General features: G+C 38.1%; 2 protein-coding genes across 2 annotated transcripts; both read left to right on the plus strand.

Annotated features, from left to right (window-relative positions):
- The first annotated feature begins 219 nt into the window (after positions 1–219).
- Jhbp2 (Juvenile hormone binding protein 2) lies at positions 220–4,974 on the plus strand. Its single transcript, XM_046621459.2, has 4 exons — positions 220–579; positions 1,848–2,135; positions 3,503–3,652; positions 3,742–4,974. Exons 1-4 carry the CDS (start codon positions 405–407, stop codon positions 3,891–3,893), a joined length of 765 nt encoding a protein of 254 aa, XP_046477415.1. The 5' UTR covers positions 220–404; the 3' UTR covers positions 3,894–4,974.
- A 1,750-nt stretch (positions 4,975–6,724) lies between these two features.
- Positions 6,725–13,805, plus strand: LOC124216660 (uncharacterized). Its single transcript, XM_046621460.2, has 6 exons — positions 6,725–7,110; positions 8,107–8,338; positions 8,468–8,907; positions 11,008–11,265; positions 11,516–11,747; positions 12,904–13,805. The coding sequence occupies exons 1-6, from the start codon at positions 7,047–7,049 to the stop codon at positions 13,361–13,363; spliced, it is 1,686 nt and encodes a 561-aa protein (XP_046477416.2). The 5' UTR covers positions 6,725–7,046; the 3' UTR covers positions 13,364–13,805.
- The last annotated feature ends 3,586 nt before the right edge of the window (positions 13,806–17,391 follow it).

Raw genomic sequence — 17,391 nt, forward strand, 5'->3', positions numbered from 1 at the left:
TTGAAAAATTGTGAAAAATATTTTTCCACGTAGTGATCGGCTAACAAAAACATATCTCGCAACAATCGTGCACGTCATGCAACACACCCGCCTGAATAGTCAGGGGTTATAAATTATTAATGTTAGGAAGAAAGTCCTCGGTCCCATGTTGATGATCCCCACTCTCCGTCCTCCACCGAGGGCAATGTCAAGGCGATATAAGTCGGAGCCCGTCTCCTACCGGTCGACATTCTTCGCGGAGGAACCAGGAGGTAAAAGTCTCGTCACCCCGATTCCACGCGGCTTGAGTGACAAGAATCGCAATTTTTCGACGTCTGAATTCCGCGGACGCTGTGGAGTTGGGGAAAGAAAAAAAAAAAAAAAAAAAAAGAAAAACTAACAAGTGCTGAAAGAAGTCGACGACGATGAAGGGTGCTTTAGTTTTTTTGTGCGCGAGTTTGGTGATCTGCCTCGCAGGGGTCGAGGCGATGGGCAAGTACAGAGGACTCGAATTCCTTGAGCCCTGCTCCAGGCGGAGCCCGCACTTGGAAGCATGCTTGGCTCGTTCGGCCAACATCCTCACGGAACACTTCAAACATGGTAAGTCGGCACGCAGAGAAGTTCTACCGCGGTATTGAAAATTCAAAAAAAAAAAGAACCTTCGATCATTCGATCGTTGATTGGAGGATTTACAGACGCGCTACAGATGGGAAAATTTTTGTCACGTGTACTATGCGGGTTCTTTTCGACGGGATGAAGACGCTAAAACACAGAAAACCCCATTTAGATTAACAGTTTTCGATAAGCGATTAAATTTTCGGCCTGAATTCGCGTTGATGCCTTAGGCGGTATTTGAACAGCGGTTAATGTTTCCGCCAGTGTGTTAATTGGGAATATGCGGAACGCGAATTGTCGCCGCAACGACCGACGAAACAGTGTCTTGTATCTGTGCGCTCCGGCTCCGGACACGAGAATAAAAAACAGGTTGTAACGGTACTTATTTAATGGTCACCCACTGTCCTACATTCGAACAGGCAAAGGTACAATCACCTCTGGACGACGGTGCAGGACCGATATCACGTCAGCTACGTCGGTCGTACGCGTTATGTCGAATGTATAATAACGACGCGCAGTGCAATATCCGGTGTCGTACGTTATGTAGATAATTTCACCTTGGACGGATCACTTGACTGAAAAAATTTAATTTACCTCACATTTTATCTTACAGAGATAATGTGAGTTGAGATCATTTTGCATCTTTTTTCATCTTTTTTTCAGGGCATAAAAGTGAAATAAACTACTTATTGTTAGTGAAACATAGGAGTCGTCGATTGTCGTGTCATTTTGCGACAGTGGATAATTCAACAAAAATATATTTTCGAAAATTGCTCCTCGCGTACTACACTAAGAACAGAGATCGTTTGAGTCCAAAAAATGTTTTGTTACTTGAACTTAATTTTTCCTAATCACGCGAAATCATTTGTTGTTTGAAAAAACCTTTACTGTTTATTGTTTGTTCGATCCGATCAAACATTTCGTCATTTCAACAAACATTATTCGTACCAAGTTTGCATAATTTTATCGCTTTCCGCTAAGTACAAATACTTTGTTAAATGAACAATGCTATCTTTTCGCAGTGTGTTTGGAATCTCCCGTATTCATCGTTACCCTTGAGCTTACCCAATTGAAATTACGGGCAATCTTATCTACGGCAAAGACAATTTCGTGAAATAATATTTTTCATCTTATCTAGATGAGTTTTCGTATGAATAATCTTATCGTCTTATATGTAGATAAAACGAATAATAATAATATTCCCTACGACGTACAATACCGTTTTAGATTAACAATTGCTTCTTGATGCTCAGGACTTCCTCAACTCGGCTTCAACGAGGTTGAACCCATCATTCTTGACGAACTTCACATCGCTCTTGGCGGCGGTCCGGATGGATACAGGGCTCAGTTCAGGGACGTCGAGGCCAAGGGTGTCTCGGCGCTACGCGTAACAGGTCTCAGGGCGCGAATCACCGATGACGAAGTTCAGGTTCAGCTCGCCCTGAGCATTCCCAGGATCAGGGCCAAGGCCAATTACCGATCCAGCGGGAAGTTGATTTTGGTTCAGGCCAGCGGCGCCGGCGATTACTGGGGCGAATACGGTAAATACCCGATTCCAGTTTTCTTTTTTCGAATCCGTATTCGGGCTCACGTGACACCGCCAGGAATTAATGGAACGGTAAATGACGCGGAATTCGCACGCGCAGATTTTTGTATTTATGCAAATTCGTAACAGTTAGAATCTAAATCCGATGGTTCGCTGTACTTGACGAAGTATAAGTGCCATTTTGCAGTGACTCATTGACTGCATTATTTTACTCTCGATGTATATTCTTGCATACGGTATTTTATTTCGACAGAGAATGTTTTGTTTTCATTCCATAGGATACACGTGAATCAGAGAAAGCTTTTCAATCTGATTGTAGTCTTCGTGTCTCATCAAATTTACGTTTTTTTTTTCTGTATAGTTTAATTTTTCATCTCAAATTCTCGAGTTATGAATTGTTTGATATGAATTATAATTATAATTGAAATTCACGCGTTACGTGAAGATTTGTTGAGAATTATTCTCAATTAGGACTTCTGTGTATGTAAAACTGAAATATTCCTTGGCTGAAAACGACAAACTTGAGCAGCTAGTAAATTTTCAAAGTATTCAAATTGAAAAATGAAGCACCCGGAATTATAAGAAATTAAATATTTCCAAATACTGTTCATAAGAATTTATGTAGCAATTCTCGAGTATTTATTTCAAGTGAGCAATTTGTTTTGCAATAATTGATTATCCAAATGGGATGCTTTCCAAATATTTGTAAAATGTTTACATCTCTTTAGAACAAATTTTCTACAGTTAATAGTGTCATTCGAAAATGCAAAAGAATATTAGCATCTAGGAGTAAAGTTGCAAGTATTTCGTTTATCTACTGCTTGTGCGTACACAATTATCTAAACATACCTCTAATTAGAAAAAAATTAATCTTACCAGATTATTTCATCGCTATACCCGACCAAAGTTTGAAGTTTTCTCAAGTGATACTGCAGCTGACGGTTGTAGATTTAAACGATCATTTCGAAGGTAAAAGTTAAAGTCAACGTTCTTGGAACGAAAACAGTGTCCTGATTTGCAAAGTAATCGAGAGGCTCGCTAATGTCCTTCAACTTTCTCCGGGAACACGCTGGTTAGTTCACGGTGAAATTTTGCATCCATTAGCGCACGGGTGCTGTTCATCAGCAATGATTTACGCCTATGCGACCGATTAACGCAATACGCGTAAGCGACGTTTGCTGCTTGCTTACAGGTGCAGCTAGCAGCCGTTTCTCCATGAAATTGACGTCATTTTGATTATACGATGTGCGTAATGCCATGAACAGATCAAATCATGTCTAAAACTTTGGGTTTTATTTTCCGAGGTATCACGGTGTTAGCAATCTTCTAAGTATTTGACGATAATCCTTTCTTTTCCTGCAGAGGGTGTAAAAGCCAAGGTGTTCATCAGAGCCAAGCCTACTCCAATCGGTGGCAGACAGTACCTGCATCTTCAGCAGCTCAAGATGGACTTTAGCGTGCAAAACATTAAAATGGGGGTGGAAAACGTCCACGACGGAAACACGATTCTTCGTAAGTATAATCGCGAATAAAAAGTTTATCAAATACCTGCAAGCGTTGTTTGTCCGAAAGTATCGATCCCCTCATTTTTCAACTTGCAGAGGCTGCCCTGAACCTGTTCATCAACAGTAACAGCCAGGAACTGCTCAAGGAGATGAAACCGGACCTCAGACGGAAACTCGTCCAGGTGATGACGGCCTTCGTCGAGAAGTTATTCGACCAGGTACCATACGACGCGTGGATCGAGGATTAGACCCGTCAATACACTTGGAAATCATACAAACATAGAATAATACAGGACCGAGGCTCCTCGCCTCGAAGGAAAGTCAGTTCCCCCAGACTCAGGCGCAAGTCACACTTCGTCCGGTCATTTTGACAATTAAAATTCAGACTTATCTGTTACTATATTCAACGAAGAAGATTCGCCAACTCCCGTGCCTCTATAAGCTACTCGGTTTGGCCTCACCTCGAGATAAAGACAACCAGTCCATGGACAGGGTAGCTGCAGATGTCCTTTTGAGTGTTCTTCACCTGTAAATTGAAAACGCGAACGAAACGCGTCTTTTGGCGATTCGAAAGGCGTGTGATTATCCGTTCCAGGCTGCACTATTAGATAGATTTCGCATGTGTGGCGAGTAGCGAAACCCGTTGTAAATGCACGTAGCCTTGCCAAAATTTTATATCGCAAGAATTAGCGACCTCCTATAATCAGGGAATCAGGGCAATGTTAAATTTCTCATTTATCTCCTTCTGTACTTCACCTACGCTATTATATTATCCAGTGCAGCTATAGTTCATCGTATGATTTCCGTACTACTATATAATTCGATAACAGTATATTATTACTTAGTTTGACAATGCAAATTTAAAGCTTATTGTTATTGTTAAGGTTCAACTACGCGTATTTCCATTAATTTTTTCACTCACGCAACGAACGTTAAACAGGCTGGCGAGAAAATTCCAAACACGTCAGTTTTGGACCTTTGATTGTCTCTCCAGTTGCTAGTTTGCATTATCGAAAATTTCAAATATCGACGAGCGTAGCCTCTACTCACGCATTGATCAAAGCATCAAAGCATCTAAAAATCTTCGCTTCATTAGTTAAACAATCATATTCCATCATTGCATATAACTTAATTGTTTAAGTTGATTTGTCGTTTTGTTTTGTTTTTTTCTTTTTTTTTTATGTAGAGTTAGTACTTGACTGCTACCCGTTATTTGCACCATTTTATTAGTAATAATAACTGCGATTTTATATTTTCCTTTCATTATTGATAGTATGATGACTTTGTTTTGTCTGTATTTATTTAATATATTTTACAATTACAAGTAAATATATCGTATTTTATTTTTCCCAACACGTTGTGCAGTCAATTGCCATTCAAGATATGCAAACTTGGCATACCTACGTGACATTACTTTCAATCGACTCTTGACATATTCCGTCTTTTTATTTTACGTCTCTTTGAAATTTAGTTACCTAAGGCTGATTACACGATCAACAACTATTTTCGAGGCTCAATATGATGTTACTAACAATTGACGAGCAATTTGGTGTGAATCTGTCCAATAAATTTCATGTTGCAGCCTTAAACTGCTCTGGCCGTTCCAGATAAAGTTGCAAGCGATGAAAAATTTATATCAAAAACTGTGCCAGTTACTATCAAGCGAGCGTTTAGTTAGATTCAACTTTACGTTTTACTGAACTGGCTTATGGACATTTCCAATATCTTCAAATCCTAATTCTTTGTAGGACAGATGCAAACAAAATTAAGGAAAATTTTGTTGGTTTTTTTACGCGTTATGTTTGACATTTTTCAAATCGAAACTGCTGTAAAATCTGTCGCATTCTCTGCTTACTGCATTGTGAAATGATTTTGCAATACATGAGGCAAAAAATGAATATTCAAACATTGCAATGGCGGAATGTCACACCTCTACCTATCACCGTAAAATCGAAACAGCTGCTACAGTTCCCGTAGTAATTATTGGCGCAAAGATGATATAAATTGCTCTGACTAGATAGTCGATGGTAGCAAGATATCTCGTCTATTGTCGTTCCGGTGCGTTATATCAGCGACAGCTAGTATAACAGTTGCGCAATAGTCATCACAGCCCAGGCAGCTCAAAGAGACTATTACGGCTTAAATGGCATGTTCGCAGCCCTGTTATAGCCCCGTCATTCGGCTCCGACATTATCTCAGACGTGAAAATTGCCTGATGTTATCATGCGATGCGGAGGCCTTGGCTTCGCTTATGTATTTACCTGCTCTTGAATAAATCAGAGCATTAGATCGGCTGGTGGTTCAAATTTCGCGATGGATCCAAAAACTATGGATGATAAGTTGTAATCGAGATAACGGTTTCAGATGGTACGATCAATTTTCATCGACATGAACGTATCGATAATCGTGGAAAACAAATTCTTCTTCGCATAAAAATAACCTGGAATATCATGTTGATCATGTTGACCGTGTCGATCATGTGACTAAATGACAGAATCTTTGTAGTATTCGTACACTGAGAGAAATTTTTAGTTCCGCTTACCGCTCAGTCCTTAACTATTTTCATTTTTTACCACAACCGAAAAATATAGATCTAGGTACAAAATGAAAATTAGTTTTCTAGCTGTTACCGGAAAGTCTAGTATCCGTTACTATTCTTTCTCATTACGATCACTCTTACTATATTTTCTGGTAAGTGTTGCGAAAATTTAATGCTTGTGCAACGATAAATCGACGTTAAAGCCTTATTTAACCAAAAAAGTAGAGTAAACCTCACAAACTGATTTTGCGTTGCAATTACTAAAAAAGGATCGACAATAGCGCAAAATGGGTACGCGTGCCTCGTTTTTCGTAATTCCAACAGTATTCATACAGTTTTTTTTCAACGATACCTGTGTTACTGAATTTTTCTAGTTACTATAACAAATAAAATTTTTCTTAGTGTATCCGGAAATCAACGGTACGCCGCTAATTTATTCCGGATGAATTATCCGTGCTCGCTGGAGGTGGAAGTGTCTCGACGATGGAACACTCGAGTTACATGGTTAGTTCCATCGGCGTCAATAAATGGAGTCCTTGCCTCACACATATCGTGAGGAAACTGCGCGGTAGAATATGACAGTTTGACTTGGACGCGGCGAGAGGAGTGAGGGTTCTATAAGATCTTTGGTCAGATGAAATTTTCGTCATTTGCAACCAGACCATTCCTTTGGCACACATCTTCGAGTAGAAGAAAGTAGCCAATAAGAAAGAAGAAGAAAAATCAGACCATTCGAAATCATTGTCGTTTTCGGTGGTTAAATTTGGTTCAACCGAGATTTTACCTAAACGAGATTAATTCGCTCTCGTTGCTGATCAGTTATTAATAGAGAAAAAAATTTTCACTCTCTCGGGTATTGAAAATGGTAACTTTAATGAAAGCCGTACTGTTTGTGATGGTGTCATTCGTTTCAGCTCGTGAAGTCCGTAAGTATTATATCTTGAGAAAAGCAACGGTGTGCCTTCGTTATAACGCGACTCGGTTGAATGAACACAGTCGCGGAATCAACATTTTGTGATCTATTTTCATTGAACTTTGTATTCATCAATTTCAAGGCTTTTCCATTTTCTGAAGTGTGTATTAATTGGCCTATTCGTAGCATTATTATTTGTCCCTCTTTTAATAAACGGATGAAGTTCGTAATTCGGAAGTACGGGAATCGAGGAAAGGATGCCGGTTTAGATAATGCCATTTAATACCGTTTTCGTGGTTCCATGTTCCGGGTAACAAATGCTTTTCAGGCAAGCTGTGTAACTGTGAATTTCACATGAAAATCGAAACAATCAATCCTTGAGGGGATTGCTACGAGTTAATGGTTGACAAGGGATTTATATCTCATCAACTAATCGATTGAAGATAGTTTTATTCGAAATTATATAGATCAAGGTATATTCAAATATTTCTTTTAATTCATGTCAGTTAATTAAAATAACTTGAATTGAATCAAGTAATTCGTTGTGGAGCTGTAAATTACCAAAATTAACCCACTTTACCAACCGTAAACTCGTATATTAACATAAGTTGTTTCAAAGGCAAATTGCTGCTTACTCTATTTTCCAATTCTTACTATACGTAAATCAACAAAATTCAATTGTTCAAGGTTATTGCTTTTCGTACGTACATAAAATCTAGATAAGATTACAATACTTTTCAGTGAAGTGAATCGACTTTTGCATCACTTTGAATACTGTAGTAAAATGAGCTTCACAGCAATTTTAAACAACTTCAGCAAGACAACTTTTTAACTGTCTTTTTAAATGTTACATGTTTCAAACATTGCTATAAATAAGTCCCAGATCAATTTGTTCAAATCGATGTCCTCAGACCTGAGCCAATCAAATATACGCGAAGTGTGAATATATCTGACACAAATTTGAGTATTGGGCTCAAGATTAATAAGTTGGACATTTGTCTACCTGCAGCTGACTTCCTCAAGGTGTGCAAGCGGCAGGATCCGGACTTGCCAAATTGCGTATCCGAAAGCATAGATCACCTTCGGCCACTTCTTGTGGATGGAGTTGCCGAATATGGAATACCTGCTTTGGAGCCCTTGTTGCTGCATGAAATAGTCGTTTCCCAAGCAGGCGGACTGAAAATTGCAGGGAATAACATTAAAGTACACGGCTGCAGTAACTTCGCCGTAACCCATTTGAGGTGAGTGTCATCCACGTTTTACCTTTCGTGCAGCACGTGGCACAATATTTTTTCAAGTGTCGATTCGCGATGAGACTATTTTGCGAGCGTTCAATCCAGGGTACCAGAAATACGGTTTCACTCTTTCAGCATCGAACTCTCCACGATTGACGTTGAGGTGACGATCGAGTTGCCGAACTTGTGGATCGAAGGAACCTACTCCGTAGAGGGTAAATTGTTGCTGTTGCCTGTGGTCGGGTCGGGACCATTGCAGATTAATCTTACCTTGTGTAAGGGCGAAGTGAAAATGCGGGGAAACGTGTTCAAGGATGACAACGGCGTCGAGCATCTGAGCTGCGCCGAAATGGACTTGAAGATTTCTGTCGGCAGTGGCGTCGTGCGTCTCGATCATCTTTTGGGAAAGGATGACGCGTTCGGTGTCCTTGTCAATTCCGCTATCAATAAGCACTTTGACACATTCTTGAAAGAAATCAAGCCATTGCTGGAAGAAGCTTTATCGGAAGCTTTCAAGGATATCGCCAATAAAATCGTCGAGCCCTTCAATTACGCACAACTTTTGCTGAATGACTAGATCCGCGAGAAAAGTTGATAATAGGAGAAGTTAAGAAACATGTTACTGGCGGAAGAAAAATGCTAAATCCGTTTTTTTTTTTAATCTATAAGATAAGTATCGAACGTTGCCAACGAATAGCTAAGAGCAAAATCGAACTTATTTCTAGATGACAAACAACTTATTTGTACAAATAGAATTCATATGCTCGAATAGGTGTGAAAATATACTCATGTGACCACGTACTCGTGAATTAATTGACACTTGTACCATTGCAAGTATAATACATGTATTTTTCAGGTCAACAAACATAATATATCATCTAAACAATAAATCATGCACAACTCGTTTATCAAAGAAAAGCTTGTGCAGTCGTATAATATTCTGAATGTAAATTACCTCTCATTGCTCTTTTCTGCAATTCCAAACATTCTCCATATTTCAGCAGTTATTGGTTGAATCACCAAAAAAGACGTAACCTTATCTCCATTTTGATATCATTTCTGGTCAAAGATAGTTATTCCAAAGTTTCGAAGCTCACGTAGTAGACATGTTGTACTGTTACGCAACATGGGGATTGTGTCAGGTAACGCAAAGAGATGGTTACAGTTCTTGGAATTACATGCTTGGACTGAAAAGTACTCCTAGATATGAAAATTGCCCGGTAGGAGCATCAACGAAACACACAATCTCGAAATGCAGACGTATCATGCCGTTGTTGGTTCTAAACTGCGTCATCGGACGTAAGGAAGTTTTGTCAGCGAATCAAGTATACAAGTCAGGCCTTCAGTTCTTGTGCACATGTTATAATTTCAGTTGCACCTGTTCGCTTAATAGCCCCGAAATTTGTCAGAACTTTTCGAGGGAGTTTATATCACGTGGTGGCTTTTAGTAATCAAGTTACGAGACAATTGTGATTAGTCAAAGTTCTGTAGAATATAATTGCTCACAGCCATGGTTGAGCAGCTATGAAGCGCGATCTCCTGAAATTGAGGCTTGTGATATATTTTCTCTATGGCAATCGCTAAAAATATGCTAACACAAACGGGGAACTTTTAAATACGAGTATCGTGTGACCTATTTCGTACGATATCAAATTTTTGCGACATCTTTTGTGGGTATATTATACCTGTTTTTACGTGCTGCGTTTGCATTATTTGATCTAATTGTGAGCTAAAAAATATGGTTTAACACAATTCAAGATGTGTGGGGCATAGAGTCTAGATAACAGTGGTAGAGAAAACAGAATAAAACAAAGTCTCAAGCTTTGTGATTGACATCAATCGAATTGAATTTAAGTGGGAAAATATTTCACGAATGTGAAAGCAATCGGAGTCTCCGCTATTATTTACTCTACCGTTTTGCATCATTTTTTCAACGGATGTTCTTTAAACCTGACATCCTGTCTCGTAATTACTATACTGCTCACTTATTGCACCCCTTCGAAGAGCATGACAAATAGCATCAGGATGCCAAAACACTGAAGAAATGGTTATCTTTTCACAATAATCACAACAAATTCCTGGTATGCTTATATTTAGCTATTAAATATTGTTCAAAGTATAGGAAACGTTGGTACAAATATCTATCAATGGAACGTTACGGAAAAAAAAACTTCCGGTGCAAAGATAAATTGGCAACGTCGTACCTTGTTAACCAGCAGCATGTATAATTTTTTTTTTCGATTCGTATTTAACGGTGATGGTTTATCAAAGAGGTCAACGACCGATGATTCGACGATTTTACTTCAAGAAATCGTGCAGACATAGTCGGCTATATCCACTGTGTAATCACGAGGATAATTCCTTCGTTTGGCTAGCTATTGGTGATTCGTGAAATCATTGAGTAATTTTTGTGAAACTCAATAATTTTTTTCTCGGTTATGCCGACAACTAGATAAAATTAGGTATGATCTAGATGAAACGCAACCATCTCTGGAATGAAATAAATGTGCTTTCAAGGCATGACGTATTGAAGAAATTCACGGGTGGTGGTCAACGTCACCTGGACAAATTCGTTATTCGCATATTATACGATAACCTTCGAGACTTATGCTTGTACGTAGTAGGAAAACAATTGTTATTACCAAGATGTGGTGGGAGGTAGAGAGCCCTATAAGGTCTTCGGACAGGCGTCATATTCTTCATTTGCTACGAGGCCATCCCGAACTATCGTGGCAATCGTCACTACGCATCGATCAAGAACCGAGAAGTTTCTTCGCAAAGCTTCGGTTCGATTTCACTATTCTTCCGGCCATTGATACCATCAGAGAAAAAAACTTTGTTCCTTCGTTCTGCTTCATCGTTTAACATGACACTTTTAACGACAGTTGGAGTGCTCATGGTGCTGGCATCAGCATCTTCGACTGCCACTATTCGTAAGTGAATTTGTACACAAGGTTTTTGATTTTCGAAAACTTCGTTCTCTTTCCGCACCTATATTTTTTCAAGACCTCGTATATAAATGTAACATACATTCATTTGTCCTGATTATGCACTTTTGGATCGATAGGTTGAATAATCATAACACTATTAAAAATTTCGTGACGATAACCGAATGACAAAATAATTCCGTTTCAACCCGTCTGACGCAGTAACGTTGATTAGCTATTGTTGGCGTTTACACAGCAAAATTCATCACCACCTGTAACCGGAAGGACCCCGACATGCCGAATTGTGTAATCGGCATCGTAACCCGTCTTCGGCCGTATCTGGCGGCAGGAATTCCGGAGTTTCGGATCCCCCCTCTGGAACCGTTGCACCTGAGAGAGCTGGTAGCTGTCGAAGGACCGGGAATCAAAATTTCTGCCAAAGAAATTGACACCTATGGCTGTAGTGATTTCACAATCAAGAGACTAAAGTAAGAAAAAACAGTATAGAAGGTATTGCCTATTAACAACAGGCATGTAATTCGATCAACATTTTTTGAGTGCTAATGATTTTTGCTGATAATTTTTGTCAGCTTGGCAAAAAAATAATGTATTCAAGTCAGATAGATATAAATTTTTTCTCGGGCATGAGCTTGGAAGAGGAAGAATAAAAATCGTTACACGGTATTTTCGATCGCGATTTTGTCTGAATCGACATATATCTGTGTACGCGATATTTCCTCGCGAGACATTCTTGGAATGTTTATAACAGAAAATTGTAGAGCCATTCGACCCTCGAGTCGATCACAAGTGGCAGTTGTTCGTTGAAGCTTTTACGATAGCGGGAATTATGATAGCAATGATAGACTGCTTGAAGCCAGGAATTATTCCGATATCACTCGCATAAGATAAAAGTAGCTCCTGGAATCTGGTAATTGGTGTAACATTAATAGCCTAATCATACGCTGATGAATAGTGGAGGATTGAATGACGTGCTCGCGGTGACGATCGCGATTCGTATAATTTTGTAATGGCGCGTGACAATGAGATGCATTTCATCAATTGCAGTGTTTAGGAAAGCAGAGATTAAAAAAAAAAAAAAATGAAATAGCAGAGCAAGTTCAGAGTAAATCCAATGTTGGGATCTGGTTCTCATGATTGTAAACCTAATGGTTAAGTATGCTAAATTCGTGTACAGGTTACCAGAATTAGTCTTTCGAAATTAGTGTGGCTCGTATAAAGTCTTTTCATGCCATTCGAAGTCGGAGGATTGTAGCTTTTGCGAAGACCAGAGGAGTGGCCTTCACTGCAGAACTGCAAGACATGGAATCGTTCTAATTTAGTATGCATGACTTCGTATGTTGCAAAGTGACTTGAAGGAAATATTTTAACGTAACTTCGAACGAGGGTTCAGCTATGCTTGCAATTAAGTCCGCCGCTTATTCGTCGTGATTCTTCTGTAATGCTTCGGATACGTGAAGTCACTTACATTTCTAGAATCTTGACTTTTTCTGTTTACGCTTTGGTACAGCCGTTAGGGAAATTCTAAGTTATATGGATTCGTGAAGCAGCTCAAACGATTCAAACCTTGGCGTACCCTGCATCCTCCGAATCCCTTGTTCGAATTCAAGTTTTCGTTCATTTCAGACTCGACATGGACAATTTGTACGCCGAAGCAGACGTTGACCTTCCGCATCTTTTCATGGATGGTATTTACTCCGTTGAAGGCAGGGTATTAACGATTCCTGTCACTGCAAAGGGCACGCTGCGAGGTAATTTCACCAAATGCATAGGTTACCTCAAAATGCGGGGAGAATTTGTGAAGGACGAAATGGGCGAGGACCATCTCCACTGCACGTATTTCGACGTAAAGATATCCGTCGGCAACGGCCATCTCCGTCTAGAAAATCTATTCGGGACCGAGGAGCTGCTTGGCGACCTGGTCAATCAAGTGATAAACAGTAATTTTGACACTATAATGAACGAATTGACACCAGCGATAGAAAAAACTTTGTCCGCAGCTTTTAAAAGAACGGCGAATAATATCGTCGAACCTTTCACCTACCGGCAATTATTCCCCGACGGTGAAAGGGACACGTCAGGATAGTTTACACGACATGAAATTCCAAAATGAGTCTCACTGTCTACGGGATCAATTGAAAAATTGAGACGGAAAATCTAAATATACCAAAAATTATTTGTGTATTATGTATGCGATAGAATTACTCAATAAACGATTAATAAATTTTTTTTTGTTGAAAGATCACCTCACTAGATTAGAAAAAGGGAGCTCAGGTTATTCAGAGATATTGATTTTTGATTAGATACAGTACCTGTATAATATAAGATATTCAAAAATAATTGTCATATTTTCGGAGATTCAACTATTTAATACACAACATTTATATTGTACTCCTCAAGGAATTGATTTTCATTGTCCTTTATTTTAAAACAAGTTTTGTAACAAATATTGTAATGAATCATTGAATGTACGAATAAATAATAATAGTCGTGAATTCTACGGGAGACGTAGAGCGAGTTTCAAGGTATTTGAGTGTTGAACTTTGAGATGCACGTTACAAAAAATTTCCAACATTTTCTTATCGATGAATCATGTTATTTAAATGAATCTATGCCGGTGTGCTTTATAATAAAATGGCCACTCTGCGAGGCGATACCACGTTGAAGGTAAGATATAAGAAATTTTATGATTTGTGTAAAAAAAAACAAGAATCGAAAAAGTTTTTCAAAGTGTAAAACAGTCTCCTGATCTCTCGTTCCATTGATTCAAATCAGCAAGTCAAATTCAACTGACTACGAATATTTTTGATCTTTCGAATAAAAATGTGAGATTGGATTTGCCAATACGACGCACCCTATTACAACTGAGCTAAAACGTTTCGCGGACTTGGACTTTTGCCAAAGCTACCTCCTGTCACTGATTGTGAGTCACGGACTCGGAAGTCGTCACATGACAAACAGATATGATTTTAACCAATATTCAATCAGACAAATTCATTGACGTAGAAATTATAACATAAATGGTAAATTTTTGATACAACAGAAAATCAATCATGAAGTAACATAAAATACAGAACAATGTGATCCAACTTGTCAGTATGTTGTGAACAAAATAACTATGTTTAATCGGATTTCGTTAACCCCTGTATTTGTGGATTATCCTGTTCGTCAAAACCGATCAAAATCAAAGAAAAATAAAATCGAAAGGAGCGAATATTTCATTTTCCTATCAATACAGAGCTAAAAACTTTTTGTGGCGGAATCAATTTGAAGCAGACTTTTACACAAACCGAAGCTCTAAGCCTTGGATAATTTAATTTTGTTCATTTCGCAATAAAATTATTTCACTCGATCTTTTACTGCTCAGAGATAGTTGAAATATGGACGCTACCTTTGCATTTGTTCACAAAATCTTGTAATATCACCTCAAAATCGCACAATGATACTTCTAATCTACGGAAATTGTCTCTCCAACTTGTCATTTTTTTTTCAGAACATACACAAGACTCTAACGCCATCCGATAATTTTCAGCGAATTGAGATTCAGCGTGCTTCGGAAATATTGCTGGCTTGTCTAAACAGTTTCTACAGAACGTAAATTATATACGAATGAACCAAGGAAACAGACTGGTCACACCGATGTACTCACGGAAGAATTTTCTTCTTTTTCTTCGCTGTTAGATTTGGACGTTGAAAAATTGGAGTGGTTCTCCTCTTATCATTTCAGTACGACGCGTCAAAATTATAACAAAAGGCAATGGGTATATTGAGGGAGCGATCCCGCAAAAAAATGATCTATAAAAAAAATTCAACTTGCTGTTAGTGCCTCTCAAGAAACTGCTCAAAACGTCGAGCCTAAACCTTTAGGGAATTTATCAAGTTGACGGCAATAAAATGAAAAATAAATTGATATTCTCCAAATGTTTAGCGATCCTCCGATTATTATAGAAGCGAATCTCTGGAAGTACGACGAGAAGTTTCCAGAAGACGTTAAAAATGCTAATGCAGAATTTTAGGAAGTCCGTGAAGTTCTTCTTGTTCGAAGATGGGTACGAGTTATGCTTTTCACTCAAACAACCTGCGGAATTTTCATGAGTTTTACATCAACGCAATGGTGATTATTCTGTTCGTGGAGTTGTGAAAAATGCGTTTTCCGCATTGCGACGTGTAAACGTAATGTGTGCTCAAGTTATGCAGCTTATAGAAAAATTGATGGAGGGATTATGAATTGTGAAGTAGAATATCAATTTTATGGAACAAGAAAAATATCGCCAAACGAGTGCATCAATTATTTTAGATATCGAAAATGCATTAATTCGTATAATTTGAAAGATTTGGTTGAATTAAGTAATTGATTAATGGGGTGACTTGAATTCATTTTTTTTTTCCTAGGGTCGAAGCAATTTCACTCCAGTTAAATAAAATTCTTATTCTATGTTTCAAATATTGTGAGAGTAAAAAATACTGTGTTATTTCAATAAAAATACGTTGAACTTCCGTAACGAATGATCTGTTAATTCGTCTGTCGTTCGAACAATCAATGACAGTAATTTAGACTCAAAAAGAAATTACTCATGAATTTTTTTAAAACAAAAGGATTTCATTTAAATATGAAGCTATTGAATAATTCACTTCCTGTGGATGAGAAAATTTGATTTAATTCGATGAAAATTTATATCAACTCAATAAAGTTTTGATTCGAACAAGCAAATTTGCCAATAGGTTCCCATTCGAACAAATCTTTTTTCCAAGTGTAGGGAAATATCGAGTAAAGTATTTTATAAAAACTTGGGTAGGAATTCACAAATACAACCAATATATTATTTCGAATCACTGGAAAGTTGTGACAAGTTTTTCGGCAGATTTTCGGTAAAATTTTTTCAAATTTTTCTTATTTTACCCAGCGTTCCACGCGAGAAGTTTTTTCGGTGAAACGATGATACTGTATGTAATAGTTAGTACTTTGCACAATAAATATTCAACATGCATCCTTAAGCATGGTTTTAGGCACCGTTTTGAACTACGACAATAACACTTGACGGATTCAAGAATGACCGGGGCTGGTTTATCACACAACGTACGATCGTTATGCAATAGGAATCACGTCGAGGAACTTGGAGAAATCATTACGACAGACACAATGACAGGGTATACCAGGAAATTGTGTCCGACACGGAATTGCTTACCCAGTAATTTCACATAACAGACACGTACTGTACATGATATCATCTTGGCCTTAGAAGGAAAACTTCTTATACTTAGAAAATGGCGTCAGTCATATCTCCAGACGAATTTTGAAACCCAAGTATGTCGACGTTCCTTCCAAACTGAGAAATGGTGCGTGTCGATGACCTGCTTTTCATAATGTTTTTTTTTTTTTTTCTTTTAATTTATTTCATTCTTGCCTATAGATTGTTCGTTGATGTTCGTTCGATAGGTTTTATGTTTCAGTAAACTTTTCTTAATTTAGACGTGGTAGTTTTATAAAAATCGGAATCTTACACGGCCTCGTTTTTCACTATTCAAACATACGAACTCATTTTTTAAGCGTGAGATGAATATGTCTCCGATTTCGAAAAATTCACTGAACTACTAAGGTACTTTTTTCAACTTGACGTCTAGCTTGTGAGTTTCGTAACCACGGCGTTCATTCACGGATTCAGAAATTCAGAAATTCATTGAAGAAAATTAAACCCCATACTGAAGGAATAGTGCCTATTCTGGTACTCTGTGTGATTCTCCTCTCATATGAAAGCCTGTTTAATGTCTTGAGGTTCTCAAAAAGTATTGCATTAGTGTCTGGATTCGTGACTATATTATTCTACTTATTCGGAATAATTAGATGCGACAAATGACCAAGGTTGTGAGAGTATAATAATTCAGATAGTAATGCATTACCTATTACCAATATAATAAATAATCCCACAAACCCAAGATTTTTAATCAACCGAGCACTTAAATAACACAATTAATAATGGTCAGAGTTTAAAAAATGAATTTGAATGACATTAATCATGTCCAAAGTAACGAGTACCTTTTTTTATCACACCGGTAATTTTGACTTGTATTTGATAAACGTGAGCTGTGAAAATGGAATTTGTCGCGCATTTCTAT

Source organism: Neodiprion pinetum, chromosome 4 (genome assembly GCF_021155775.2).
Source record: "Neodiprion pinetum isolate iyNeoPine1 chromosome 4, iyNeoPine1.2, whole genome shotgun sequence".
In the NCBI taxonomy this organism is placed as follows: domain Eukaryota; kingdom Metazoa; phylum Arthropoda; class Insecta; order Hymenoptera; family Diprionidae; genus Neodiprion; species Neodiprion pinetum.